This window comes from Phragmites australis, chromosome 13 (assembly GCF_958298935.1).
Source record: "Phragmites australis chromosome 13, lpPhrAust1.1, whole genome shotgun sequence".
Classification (NCBI taxonomy): Eukaryota; Viridiplantae; Streptophyta; class Magnoliopsida; order Poales; family Poaceae; genus Phragmites; species Phragmites australis.
Genome location: NC_084933.1, coordinates 15,967,720 through 15,979,876, shown reverse-complemented (window position 1 = coordinate 15,979,876; position 12,157 = coordinate 15,967,720). Strand labels below are relative to the sequence as shown.

General features: G+C 46.2%; 1 protein-coding gene across 1 annotated transcript; it reads right to left on the bottom strand.

The window, feature by feature from the left end:
• Nucleotides 1-43: 43 nt before the first annotated feature.
• Nucleotides 44-5,298, bottom strand: LOC133888852 (acetyl-coenzyme A synthetase, chloroplastic/glyoxysomal-like). Its single transcript, XM_062329223.1, has 18 exons — nt 4,570-5,298; nt 4,052-4,198; nt 3,819-3,974; nt 3,595-3,717; nt 3,342-3,510; nt 2,727-2,809; nt 2,457-2,558; nt 2,298-2,386; nt 2,088-2,178; nt 1,875-1,988; nt 1,673-1,749; nt 1,520-1,598; nt 1,357-1,425; nt 1,086-1,261; nt 928-984; nt 732-822; nt 528-626; nt 44-292 (listed from the first exon to the last, which is right to left on the bottom strand). Exons 1-18 carry the CDS (start codon nt 4,873-4,875, stop codon nt 107-109), a joined length of 2,214 nt encoding a protein of 737 aa, XP_062185207.1. The 5' UTR covers nt 4,876-5,298; the 3' UTR covers nt 44-106.
• Nucleotides 5,299-12,157: the final 6,859 nt, after the last annotated feature.

Here is a 12,157-nt window from a genome sequence, read left to right as displayed (position 1 = left end):
AAAGGAATCGAGAGGATCGCGGACCAAGCGCCAAGCGCCAAGCGGCACATAATCTGAATTTTACATAACATAAAGCGCGGTCGGTGATCATTTCATCCCACACAGGTTAAGTGTCGCTGAGTGCAATAAGCTGGTCGACAACCCCAGGGTCAGCAAGCGTGCTCGTGTCACCAAGCTCATCTAGCTGCCTGGATGCGATTTTCCGCAAAATTCTTCGCATGATCTTCCCACTTCGTGTCTTAGGAAGCCCTGGTGCCCAGTGGATCTTGTCAGGAGCAGCAAACGCTCCAATCTACACACAGAAAGACATGATGATAATGCTGAGGAGAAAACTTTGCGATTGGCAATATTGATTGCATCCACTCCCAAGAAAAGAACTGGAAAATACTCCAGTAAAGCATATCGTAGGTTCCATCATTGAAAAAATATGAAAAGAAAACTGCTGTTATTAATCAGGTTGTTTGCCATCACAAAAGGGCATCTTCCTGCAATCTCATTACTACGAGCAAACTGTCTGAAGAAAATACCTGGCTGCGGACAGTCATAATGAAGCTTTTTCGTAGATCATCGCTGTAGGGAACACCATCGACCAAAGTCACAAACGCATATATTCCCTGGCCTTTAACCTACAACATGTAGTTATTTTTTTAAGACCGGGGTATGATTTAAGAGGGGCAGTCAAGATATAAATCACTAGAGAAGAAAGGAGGGAAAACAAGTCTGGGCTATACCTCATGATCAATACCGACAACAGCGGCCTCAGCACATTTTGGATGTGAAACCAGAGCAGACTCGACTTCTGCTGTCCCAATCCGGTGTCCACTAAAATTTTTCAAAGGAGGGTCGAATGTTCACAGCTTTACAACTTAAATCATGCAGTAAGTCAAAATCAACCAGAAGAATGAATCAAATAAGTAGCTTAATTACCTCACATTGATAACATCATCAACTCTTCCTGTCAACCAATAGTAACCGTCTTTATCCCTGGCATGGATATTTAGTTTGTTAATGTGTAAACATGTAATTCTGGATGGCAAACTTACACCAGCTATCATCTTTACTGTTTGAAGTATTTGATGACTTACCTGCGGCAACCATCACCCGAAAAATAATATCCAGCAAATGGTTTGAAGTAGGTGGTCTCATATCTGTCCTTATCTCCATAGAGAGTCCGGAAAGCCCCAGGCCATGACTTATTTATGCAAAGATACCCACTGCATTCTCCTTCCATTTCCCACCCTTTCTCATCAACAATGACTGGCTGTGAACCGGTTCAAGATATTACAAATTTACAACATACGGGAAGTAAGGGGATCATAAACTTCCATTTCATACAAGTCATGCCATGATCTGTACCTGCACACCGAAGAAAGGAAATGTCGCAGATCCTGGTTTTTGGGGCCAAGCGCCAGGTAAAGGAGTGATCTAAAAACAACAAGCCATACATTTCAATTTATGCAAAAGATGCACTCATTTTAAAAGCTCTAAAGTTCCCAGTGTGAAATGTGAAGACACACACCATGAATCCACCAGTTTCAGTCTGCCACCAAGTATCTGATATGGGGCATCGTGAGTCACCAATAACATCATAGAACCATCTGAAATGAAGAACAGTGCATGTCAAGACCTTTTTAGTGAATGTGAATTTTAAGACTTAGCAGTGATTACAAACCTCCATGCAGTGGAGTTGATTGGTTCACCCACACTTCCTAGAACCCGGAGAGATTTCCGAGAGTACCGAGTAACATACTGCAAATATATATTTGGCGTGAATGCCACATCATTGTCTGTCTGTAGCCGAATCTTAATGAAATTTGTTGGCAGTTTTCCTGCTGTCGTGGCAAAGGAAAGAACACAAAAAATAAGCAGCATACCTCAGTACCATCACGCATGAGTGAGCGTATAAGTGTTGGTGCGGTATAAAATATTGTCACTCCATATTTGTCAACAATGTCCCAACATCGTCCAGGATCAGGGTAGTTTGGAGCCTAGACGTTGCATTCAGAAAAAATGCATTACAAGTTATACGTATGACAGAAATGCCTCTATGTAATGAACGCAGCAACTACAAAATATTCTGTAGTTACCCCTTCGAATACAAGAACTGTTGCTCCATTTAAGAGTGGACCATACGTCACATAACTATGTCCAGTAATCCAGCCACAATCTGCAGTGCACCTGATATCAGTGAAACAGAGCAACCATCATAAGAAAACGGCAGCTACTAGAGAAGTTAACTTCAGGAAAGCGTTTATACTTTATTCCACCCAAAGACCCAACAAAGACAAACATCTTACCAGTATATGTCTGTTGGCTTGTAGTCAAATGCATGCTTAAATGTTGTAGCAGAGTAGACCATATAGCCCCCAGTAGTATGCACTACACCCTATAGAGTTCACAGTATATCAACCTTTGGCTAAAGGGGTATGTGAACAAACCTATGAGTTTAAGGGTACCTTTGGCTTTCCGGTGCTGCCACTCGTGTATAGAAGAAATAATGGATCCTCTGCATCAACCCATTCCACATTGCATTTAGTTAGGAAATTGGGCACAACATCCTGCATAACAACATTATGTGTTCAGATGTAACTCATATTCTAGTGACATAACATGAAACAAAAGGGCTTGATAACAGATTCCCCGGATGACACTGCAGTTCTGCAGAGGTTCTGTGCCTAACACATACGCTGTAAATTTAGAATCATTGAACTTGTTTTTGCACATACCTGCCACCAAACATCTCTTCCTGTTCTCCATTGTGTGTCTTCTTTCTTCACTGCTGACTGATTTTCATATGTCAAACAAATGCCTTCTCAGCACAAGAAAAACTTCACATTAGATTTCTTTAACCCATATTAGCGCATGATCATCAAATAGACTATATGCAGAGATGATGAAGAGTACACTGGTGCTTTGGATTTGTGCATAACGCACCAAAAGAAGGTAGCAAGGCATGTTCCAAAAGAAGGAAGCAAGATGGTATAACCAGGAGGTAAGAACTGTGGCCAAAATTACAGGCGTTTGAGGTGGAAATTTAGATTATCCATTTGATTGTAAGATCTTGTAAAAATGTGGTACCAGGACAAAATTTACATATGTAGTGTCAAAATAAACAGCACAGAGGACAAAACTGAGGACAAGGAACTCAAGGTAGTAAATCTTTTTGAGTGTCTAAGTCCCAAGAAAGTTTCTCAGAGCAATTCCCGAAGAGGCTAAGACAATGATTATTAATATGTATATGGAATTAGAGCAAACTATACTAAAAATGCCATTGGGCTAAAGCCCACATTTGCTAACAGGCCTGACACCCATACTCATAGAAGTCGGATTCTAGTGCATACCTACATCAACTCCATTCTTCGCACTTTCAACCAGAGATGTATCTACTATATTTTTGAGAGGGATGAGTTTGAGGCCCCTTTTCACAGCATTGCAGGTAATAACAACCTTAGGCTTGCAGTCAATGATTCTTTGGGCTAGTGCATCGGCAGAGAAGCCAGCAAACACAACCTGAACATTAATCAGCATCATGAAATGCGAGCATACATAGGGCCATCCAGAACAATTAACCTCGCAAGCTGGGGTAAAAATTACCGAGTGAACAGCGCCAATGCGGGCACACGCAAGCATTGCAATGGGCAGCTCCATCAACATCGGCAAGTAGATTACCACGGCATCACCCTTTCCGACACCGACACTTTTCAAGTAATTTGCCAGCTACCACAAAGCACACAAGAATATATTAAATCCTCTTGCCTCTGTACACATAGCAGTCATGCTACGTGCAATTGTTTTGGCATAAGAGAATGAATATTTACCTGGCAAACCTTGTCCAAGAGCTCTGAGTAGGTGAGCTTCCCATCCTGACCAAGCTCGTTCCCCTCCCAGTACATGGCGATCTTCTCCCCATTCCCAGCATCCACATTGCGGTCCACCGCATTGTAGCATATGTTGGTCTTCCCCCCTTTGAACCACTGCCAAGGCCAAGCACCAATAACCATCAAGATCCCCATCCTCCCACCAGAAACTATCATCGAAACCAACCACTTACCTCAATCTTGATCGGCCCCTTGGTCACATCAAAGTTCTCAGAACAGACCTCATCAGGGCTCCACTTCTGCTTCCAGTAGAACGTCTCCGCAATCTCCGACCAGAACCCGGCTGGGTCGTCGATTGACCTCTGGTACATCTCCTGGTACTGATCACCAGTCATGGCAAAACCATCAAGGTTACTCATCACATCCACCACCAAAAACATCAAATTCACAGTCACCGAATGTTCGGTTCAGTTCATGAACCATACAAAGTAAGAAACTAAGAACCCCACAAGCAACACAGCACCCCCCCCCCCCCACACACACACACACAAAATCCCCAACCCTACCACTTATTTCCAGTCCTTTTCTGCATCATCTGACCCCGCGGGCAGTGACGGATCACGACCAGCCGCACACCCCGCGGGCTCAAAAGGGAAGGTCTTTGATCGTGCGCCATCCATTTGTTAACGAATCGAGACAGATCGAAATGGAAGATGGCCGAACGACGAGGAGTGCGTGTCGGTATGATCACCTGCTGCGTGGAGGAGACGAGGGCCTGGGCGGCGAAGTCGGCGCTGGGGTGGACGAGGAGGCCGCCGTGGTCGGGCGCCGCCGCCGCCGCCAGCGGCTCGCCCAGCACGGCCGCGCACAGCCTCCGCGGGCTTCCACCGTGCCGCGGCTTGGCGGCGGCCACCGCCAGCCCCAGGTGGTCGCTCGCGCCCATGGGCCGCAACCGAGACGACGAGGGAGGAGGAAGGGTCGGCGCGGGAAGAAGCGGGATCGCGGGGCGGGTGCAACCGCAGCGGCCGCTGGTGGCGGCGTTTATATGCTGGGCCATGATGGAAGGCCTCGCGGCCCTGATGGCCTCACCTCACCTCCCTCTGCCGCCGCGGCCGTGGGCCAGTTTTCCTCTGACTTTTTAGTTGCCCAGCCGCCTTCTGGTGGAGGCGGCAAATCAAGTAGTTTTCCTTCGCCTTTCTGGTGCTACTGAGACGTGGAGCGCTACTGGACTTGCGCGGCCTGAGAGAGCCGCGAAGCCGGCGACGGAAACAGAGGGGGAGGCGCACGCCGGCCGTCGGGGCCTCGGGGCCGGTTTATACGTGCGCGCTGGGGCGGAGGAATCGATCGGCGGGCTTGTGTGACTGGGATGCGGGGAGCACGGGATCCGCTAGGTTTTTGTCGCGAGGGTGGAGTCGTTTTGCCATCGATGCTTGCTACGCCATGGCCGTCGTCACCAACGTTGGCGTTTTCGAGGCTCGCGTCTAAAAAGTCCAGTAAGAAATGATCTGTGCACTGCACCGCCAGCGCATCTGCCATCCTGATGCTTTGGTCACTGATGAGGTCACTAAGCCGACAACTTTGGGGTTGTCTGGTTTTGGGTCACACTGCAGATTTTATGCAGAGTGGGCTTGAAACTAAACTGACGTGAGCTGAGTCAGATGTTAGCGTCTAATCTCAAAAAAGATTTCTTCTTAAGTATGTCACGTATTTTTCTTTTTCTTCTTAATTACATGTACAATTATAAGATAAAAAAAGATACGAATCGAAGTCTTATATAGATTTTTTAAAGAGTTATATAGAATTTCCCAAAAAGCCGCACCTGCTGACTGCACCTACTGTACGTACGGCTGGTGTAAACTGACGGCGCAACTCGCGCTCGCCTCGACGGCTCCGACGAAACGAGCTGGCCAGACATCCGACGGCGACGCCCGATCTGATCAGGACGGTAGATGCCTGGCTCTCGCTCGCTTGCTCGCTCACTGCCGTTCTGATCTCACCTCGTGCAGCGCGCGCGCCCGCGAGTTGCGTCGTCGCGGTTCAATCCGCGCCTCCTTAAATTTCACTTCCCTTCCCCGCCGCAGCAACTCGCGGGCACATCGATCTGCACTTCGGTTCCGGTCTGGTCGGAAACTCGGAAGGCCTCACCGTTCCGTCGCCTGCTGTGCGTGCGTTAGTTCCCAGGGTGGGGCAGCTCCAGCTCCCGGGAAGCCGTAGAACGGAAACAAAGCACAGCAACAACGGAGGGTCCATCTCGTGACATGGCGCAAAAGCGCGATCGGTTGATCTATGCCGGTGCGGTGGCCCTGTCGCGTAAGAAGCACACAAATTTGTTGAGTTCATTGAGTTGGACTGATTCACTTCTTCAGCTATGAATACAGACTCCCCAGCTAGTTTTTCTTGTGTGATTACAAGGTCCTATACACACGCACACACCACCATGTATATACACCACACTCACACACCCACGAATACGTACTTATCACATGTCTATAAATAAAACCGCAGAAAGCACTCACGTATGTAACCTATTTTCCCACACATCAGTACCTAACGATGACATCATATCCACCGAAAAGAGAACCACCGATTATGTTTTGGAGAAACAGAAAGATACGTTAATGCTGTGGTTATGGGTACATGTGATGTCTGTGGCCAGGAGGACGAATCAGAATTTCATGCTTTGGTTTGATGCCCACGGGCTCTCAGTCCATGAGAGAAGCAATGCGCCAAGTCTGGGATTTGCCGGATGAGGAACAATTGGTAAACTCGATCAGGGCCGGAATGGTTACTGAATATGCTAGACTGCTGCTCCCCAGCACAGTGTGACAGACTCTTATTGGTGTTCTGGAGAGCTTAGTACGTCAGAAACCAAATTACACATGCAAGTTCGAGTTTCTCGGTAGAAGGTTCAGTCCGCTTTCTGGTGTCCTTCAATAATCTCTATGTGAGGCGTGGCAGGAAGATAAAGCCGAATCATAAGAAAGGGAAAGGCCCAGCGCTGGTGGTGCCAAAGAAAAGATCGAGCTCCAATGTGTCCATCGTTATGCCGAGTCATAAGAGAGGTTCTTGTTTCTTCTAGCCAAGTCATCTTCAACTGCTCGGATGCGGAAGAAGCGGAGTTGATTGCATGTCGAGGATATATAAAAGATTCCGGTTGGTATTGTTGGTGAAGGAGGTTAAGTGTCTGTTTAGCATAACTCTAGCTTCGAGATCACGCTAGATCTGGGAAGGTGCCAAACGATTAGCTATTGTTATCGTGATGAGAATATAGTAGCTCATATGTTAGCTAGTAGGGCTTGTTCGGACTTCGGAGATGTCGGCTTCCGGCTCCGGTGAGCTCCTACTTTCGTCGCACATCTTGTGCACGCTGATGAAATCTCACATTTCTTCTGAAACAAACCCTTAATGCCGGTGGTTATGAACGGAGCCTAGCCCTTCCTCCTTAACAATATGTTGTTGGGTTCATAACATTTCATTGTTCAGCCTAGCCCTATGTTTAGAAGATGTCCAGTTTATTGATCCACCTTTATAATAGAGTCACCCGGTCATATAGTTACAGTAGGTCATTGTCACCGTACATATATGGTGCAGGATACGTGAAATGTATGATTCGGATTTTTTTTTTGTCCATCTCTTCTCGAGCAATTCCGATCAGGTGCTGTATTAGCATTCAGCTTTAATTGTCAGTTCCAAGGGGCGAAAAACACAGAAGTCAGCACAGTCCACAGACCATACGAAAATTTGGCAGTTGAATGCATGGTTCAGAAAATCAGAAATAGTGACATACATATAGGCAACACGAAAAGATATTTCTCATACTACCTCCTTTTTCAAATACTCTACGCTTTTGACCACTTTACTAAAATACGGCACTTCATGATTTTCACGATCTTGTTTCCTATTTACCTCCACAAAATAATAAATTTCTTCCATTTACTTAGCCTTTGCATAACTTTCTGAGAACAATTTTGTCATTACATACTGGAAACAGTGATGCACCTTGGTATTCATGTCTTAGTCAAGATTTCCATGTTTTATTTTTTGAAAGGAAGATTTCCAAGTTTTCGGAAACAGGAGAGTATGCTTGTTTTCCACACCGTCCTTCTTTTTTTTTTAGAGGAATAAGACGTGTATTTCCTAGTAGGGCTGGATCTGTCCGGGCCCATCTAGTTCATGGGCCAGATAAGGTTCGGAACTTTACTTTTTGGCTTTCTCGGCCCGATTGGAGAGCGGCAGCTGCCTGTTGGGATCTTTTGAATTGTGCCGATTTGGAATAGATTTTTGGTCCGGCCTGTTTGGCTGTACCATGGAATCGGAAAAGCGTAAATTCAGCCATTTAGGGATAAAAGCCGAAACAGTATTTTTGGGTATTCTGAAGATCTTTTCGATCTTTTCGGACGGTAGCAGTCAGAAATAATATATCAAAAAATTGAAAATGGAAATGAGAAAACTATGAGAAAATAATAGTGAAAACAATTTAGATATTTTTCAACGTTTTCGAGTTCTTCTATTTTCTACGGGAATAACTATATAAAATTCCCGTTTCTACTTTTTTTTTTTCCATCTCACTACGGACATAATCCACAACCTAACAGACACTGGCCTCCCAAGCTTCTAACCTCCCAGTCCAGCCCCCCGTTATTAGTCGCTCGTGAAAGGCTGAAGTTGAAATTTTACAAAGCAGTTACCAAATACTTATCAATTAGCCTACAAGATGCAACAGAAGAAGTTACGACTGAATTGTTTGCTTAGCATTCTTTTTAGCAGTGTATAAGAGCTAGCAGTTTGATGCTTTTGGATTTGAATTATCAATTCCCAATTGATACCGATATATTTCACCGATAAATCCGTTTCTAGTTTTCTCATATTACTAATGTCGTACTTGGTTTTTAGTATTATCATAATCAACTTTGTTAAAAAAAAGTGAAATTAAGAGTGGTTTAGTCCTTTTCCAATGGTTTTCGTACTTTTTTCATCCGTTAGCCCATTCTAGTGAAGCTACCTACGTAACATTGAGCTTTTTGTTTTTATATTTCTAAAATTAAAAAATTATAAAAATTAATATTCGTTTAAAAATATATATGTTGTAGAATACTATAATCTACCTTTTCCACCATCCCACAGCTACACCTCGTCCTGTCGACCCTCCTCTCCCTCCTGCGCGATGGCAGCGACAACCTAGATCGCCCTGTGTCGCAGCCAACCTCTCCGTCGTGAGCCTCGCTGGGAAGCTCACCGGCCCGCCGCTCCTGCGCGCTCATCGGCACCGCGGGCTTCGCTGCCTCCTCCCACGCGCTCGCGGTCAAGCTTGGCGCCCAGCACAGCCTCTCGTGGCGTCCACGCTGGTGCTCTGCAATGGTGGCATGTCCAAACGCACTGAGGGTGTTCCACAGAACGCGCCAGAGGGACGCCATCCTGTCGACGTCCATGCTGTCCGCCGCGTACGCGCACGGTGGGGAGTTCTAAGTCGCGCTGCTGTTATTCGAGAGGACGATGACGGCCCTTGTGCAGTTTGATACGATGGTCAAGTTCAGCCTGCAGCTCGCATGCGGGCATCTCGGGAGGAACTTGCTCGCCTGCTGAGTTCAAACTCGGTCATCTTTCTTGGAGCACCATAGCTTGTATTAGGATATTTAAGACTATTTATAACTGATTTTCATCAGGATCCAAAATCTCTTTACAAAGAGATTTTGTATTACCTTCAGTACTCTAACGTTTCACTTTACAGTTTCTATCGTGAAGAGATTTTCAAAATTATTCTCTTCAAAGAGAAGTTGTTAGAAATAAAATTAAATAAAGAGAACGAGAACAGAGAGGGAAATAAAAAAGTGAACGAAATAAAATAAATATAGTTAGAGATGGTCTGATTAAAGTGCGATTTGATTCTATACGTCGAATTTCCAAACAGCCTTCTGAATTTAATTCCTAGAAACAAATTCAATGTACATCCAAACAAGAAAATTTGATTTAAATCAGATTCTAACCAATTAAATTCATTTCGAAATCCCCCGACTGTTTTGGGATCGGATTTTCCATCACGTGTTTAATTCAGAAAAAAAAAATGCTCGCATGAAGGTGGCGTCGCCGCAAAACTGAGTGCTGTACGTGATGGTTCACTTGCACGATATATACTATCTGTAAAGGCGTCCCGACCAATATCAGGGCACAATATTCCGGACGGCACCAATGCAACGCACCAGTGCAGCACAAAAAGTCTACAAAGGGGGCGGTGCAGGCACATCAGCGGCACAACATCTCTCGTGCGTCTCGTCGTGCACGTCATCCTTCGTTATCTCGATCGCTTTGCCCGGTGGAATTGAGCTCACTCTTCGTGGGATAACCGACGTGTCGCCGTATATTTTACAAGGATTGCGTCTCTGTGAACAAAAAGTAACGCATACCAACCCACACGTTCATGGCCGCCCACATACTATTAAGCTAACAATGTGCGTATCTACACAGATTCAGATCGATTACAGTGGCGAGGCCACTATACAGTGCCGTGCAAATCTCAGTTTGGAACACAACCAAAACGTCCACGTCAAACAATTTAACTATTATGGGTATCAAGTGTATTGAAAAACCCATGTGTTCCAAGCAAAGAATTACAAAAAAAATTGATCTTTCCTGACGTACTTATGATTTTTTTTACGGTTGTTTGTGAATGCTCGATGGTTATTGTTTCCCCTTTAGTATTTTTCTCATATAACCAATAATACTATTAGTTAATTAGGATATTTCGGACAGTGAAAACATATTTAGCGACAAAAAAATACTAATGATTCCTCACAAGACTATAGACACATGAAAATTATATTACAATTTGTCTAGGATCGCCATCAAGGACCCGATGTCCCTGGGCTTCGCCGGTTTAGGCCTGAGGACCATCAGACTTAGGACCCCTCTGGGGCACCATGGTTTCGAAGGGGTCCCAGAGGACATGCCTTCAGAGCCCTTCGGACTCCCACAACCATTGGACCTTCAGAAAGATAAATTAGTAACGGCCCACAGGGTCAGCCCCCACTTGCAGTGAAGTGATCGCATTTAATACCCGTCAAATGGTGGCCGCCTTACACACTGGTGCAAGTGGTGGTTGCCTGACACACTAGTGCAAATGGTGGCACCTGACACACTGGTGCAGTAGGGCGCTGGAATAAACGACCATCTGTTGGGACAACCGCCTCATTAGCGGTAGCGATGATTTACGGAGCTGACATTATACCCTACTGGACAAGAAAAGCACTTGTATGTCTATCGGCCTCATATGAGCCCATTTGTAGATTCACACTCTAAATATCAGTATAAATACTGACCCTTGACCACCCAGCCAAGGGGAACAAAATTTTCTAAGAACTCTAGACACTTTTACCCTCTCTACTTCTCCTCTAAGCTTGAGCCACTCCTGTGAGTTAGTTCTCATCGCACTTTGTTAGTGGAAGACATTTTCTTTCATCAAAAGTTGGCATCGTCCGTGGAGATTTGAATAAGTGTAGAAGCATTAGAAGTTGTAGGATGCTGCCAAAGAAGAAAACCGCTAGGGTGACGGCCCAGACGACTAACTCCCTGGCCACACCAGTGCAAAAGTTTGCATGACTGCCGCGACCAAGCTCTGCGTCGAGGCCAACTCCTCAGCAGACAGAAATGAGGGCCCTATGGCCACCGGTGATCCGGCCATGACCTTGGTCGGGGCTGGTTCTAGGGGTCCACCGTTCCAGGGGTCCTTCAGCAACAACAAGATGCGAACCTCGATGCATCCCAAGGGGCTACGACTGAGGCCACAGCCACACAAGCCGCCATGGCCGCCCAACAGGCACACATGGTGGCCCTCCAGGCTCAGCTACTGGAGCTGCAGGCGGCCCTGCGGGCCACTCAGCCGCCTACCAGCATGACCGTGGTAGCACTCGTAACGGCCAACACTACGCTAGCCCAGGCGTCGGGGGCTAGCGAAGGCCTCGCCGTGATCACACATCATCATATCGTGCCATCCACAGTCAACCAATGGGCGGCGGAGCCTCGGGTCTATCGGCGTGAGGCCCCGCTCATCAACTCCGACTCTCCCCTTCAAGCGGACCTACATGTCATTCCCTTCCTAGACGGATTCTAGATCCCCAAGCTGCCTACATTCAAAGGCGATTCGGACTCGTAGGAGTCCACTTGTGCATATGCCCTCGCCATCAAAGCCAACGGAGGTGGGCAGGCCACCATGGCCAAGTGTTTTCCTTTCACTTTGGAGGAAATAGCCCTCCGATGGTTCTGAGTGTGGGAGCTTGGGTCCATCTATGCCTGGGCCTAGCTCAGGGACATCTTTTGCAATAACTTCCAAGGTACCTTCATCGAGC

What these genes read in the sequence shown, in the direction of transcription:
- LOC133888852 (XM_062329223.1), bottom strand. Translation starts at nt 4,875, where the DNA reads ATGGCCCAGCATATAAACGCCGCCACCAGCGGCCGCTGCGGTTGCACC. An exon ending in TCATGCGTGATGGTACTGAG is followed by an intron (nt 1,750 to 1,874) that starts GTATGCTGCTTA and finishes ATATATTTGCAG; the next exon opens with TATGTTACTCGGTACTCTCG. An exon ending in ATCAACTCCACTGCATGGAG is followed by an intron (nt 1,599 to 1,672) that starts GTTTGTAATCAC and finishes TCTTCATTTCAG; the next exon opens with ATGGTTCTATGATGTTATTG.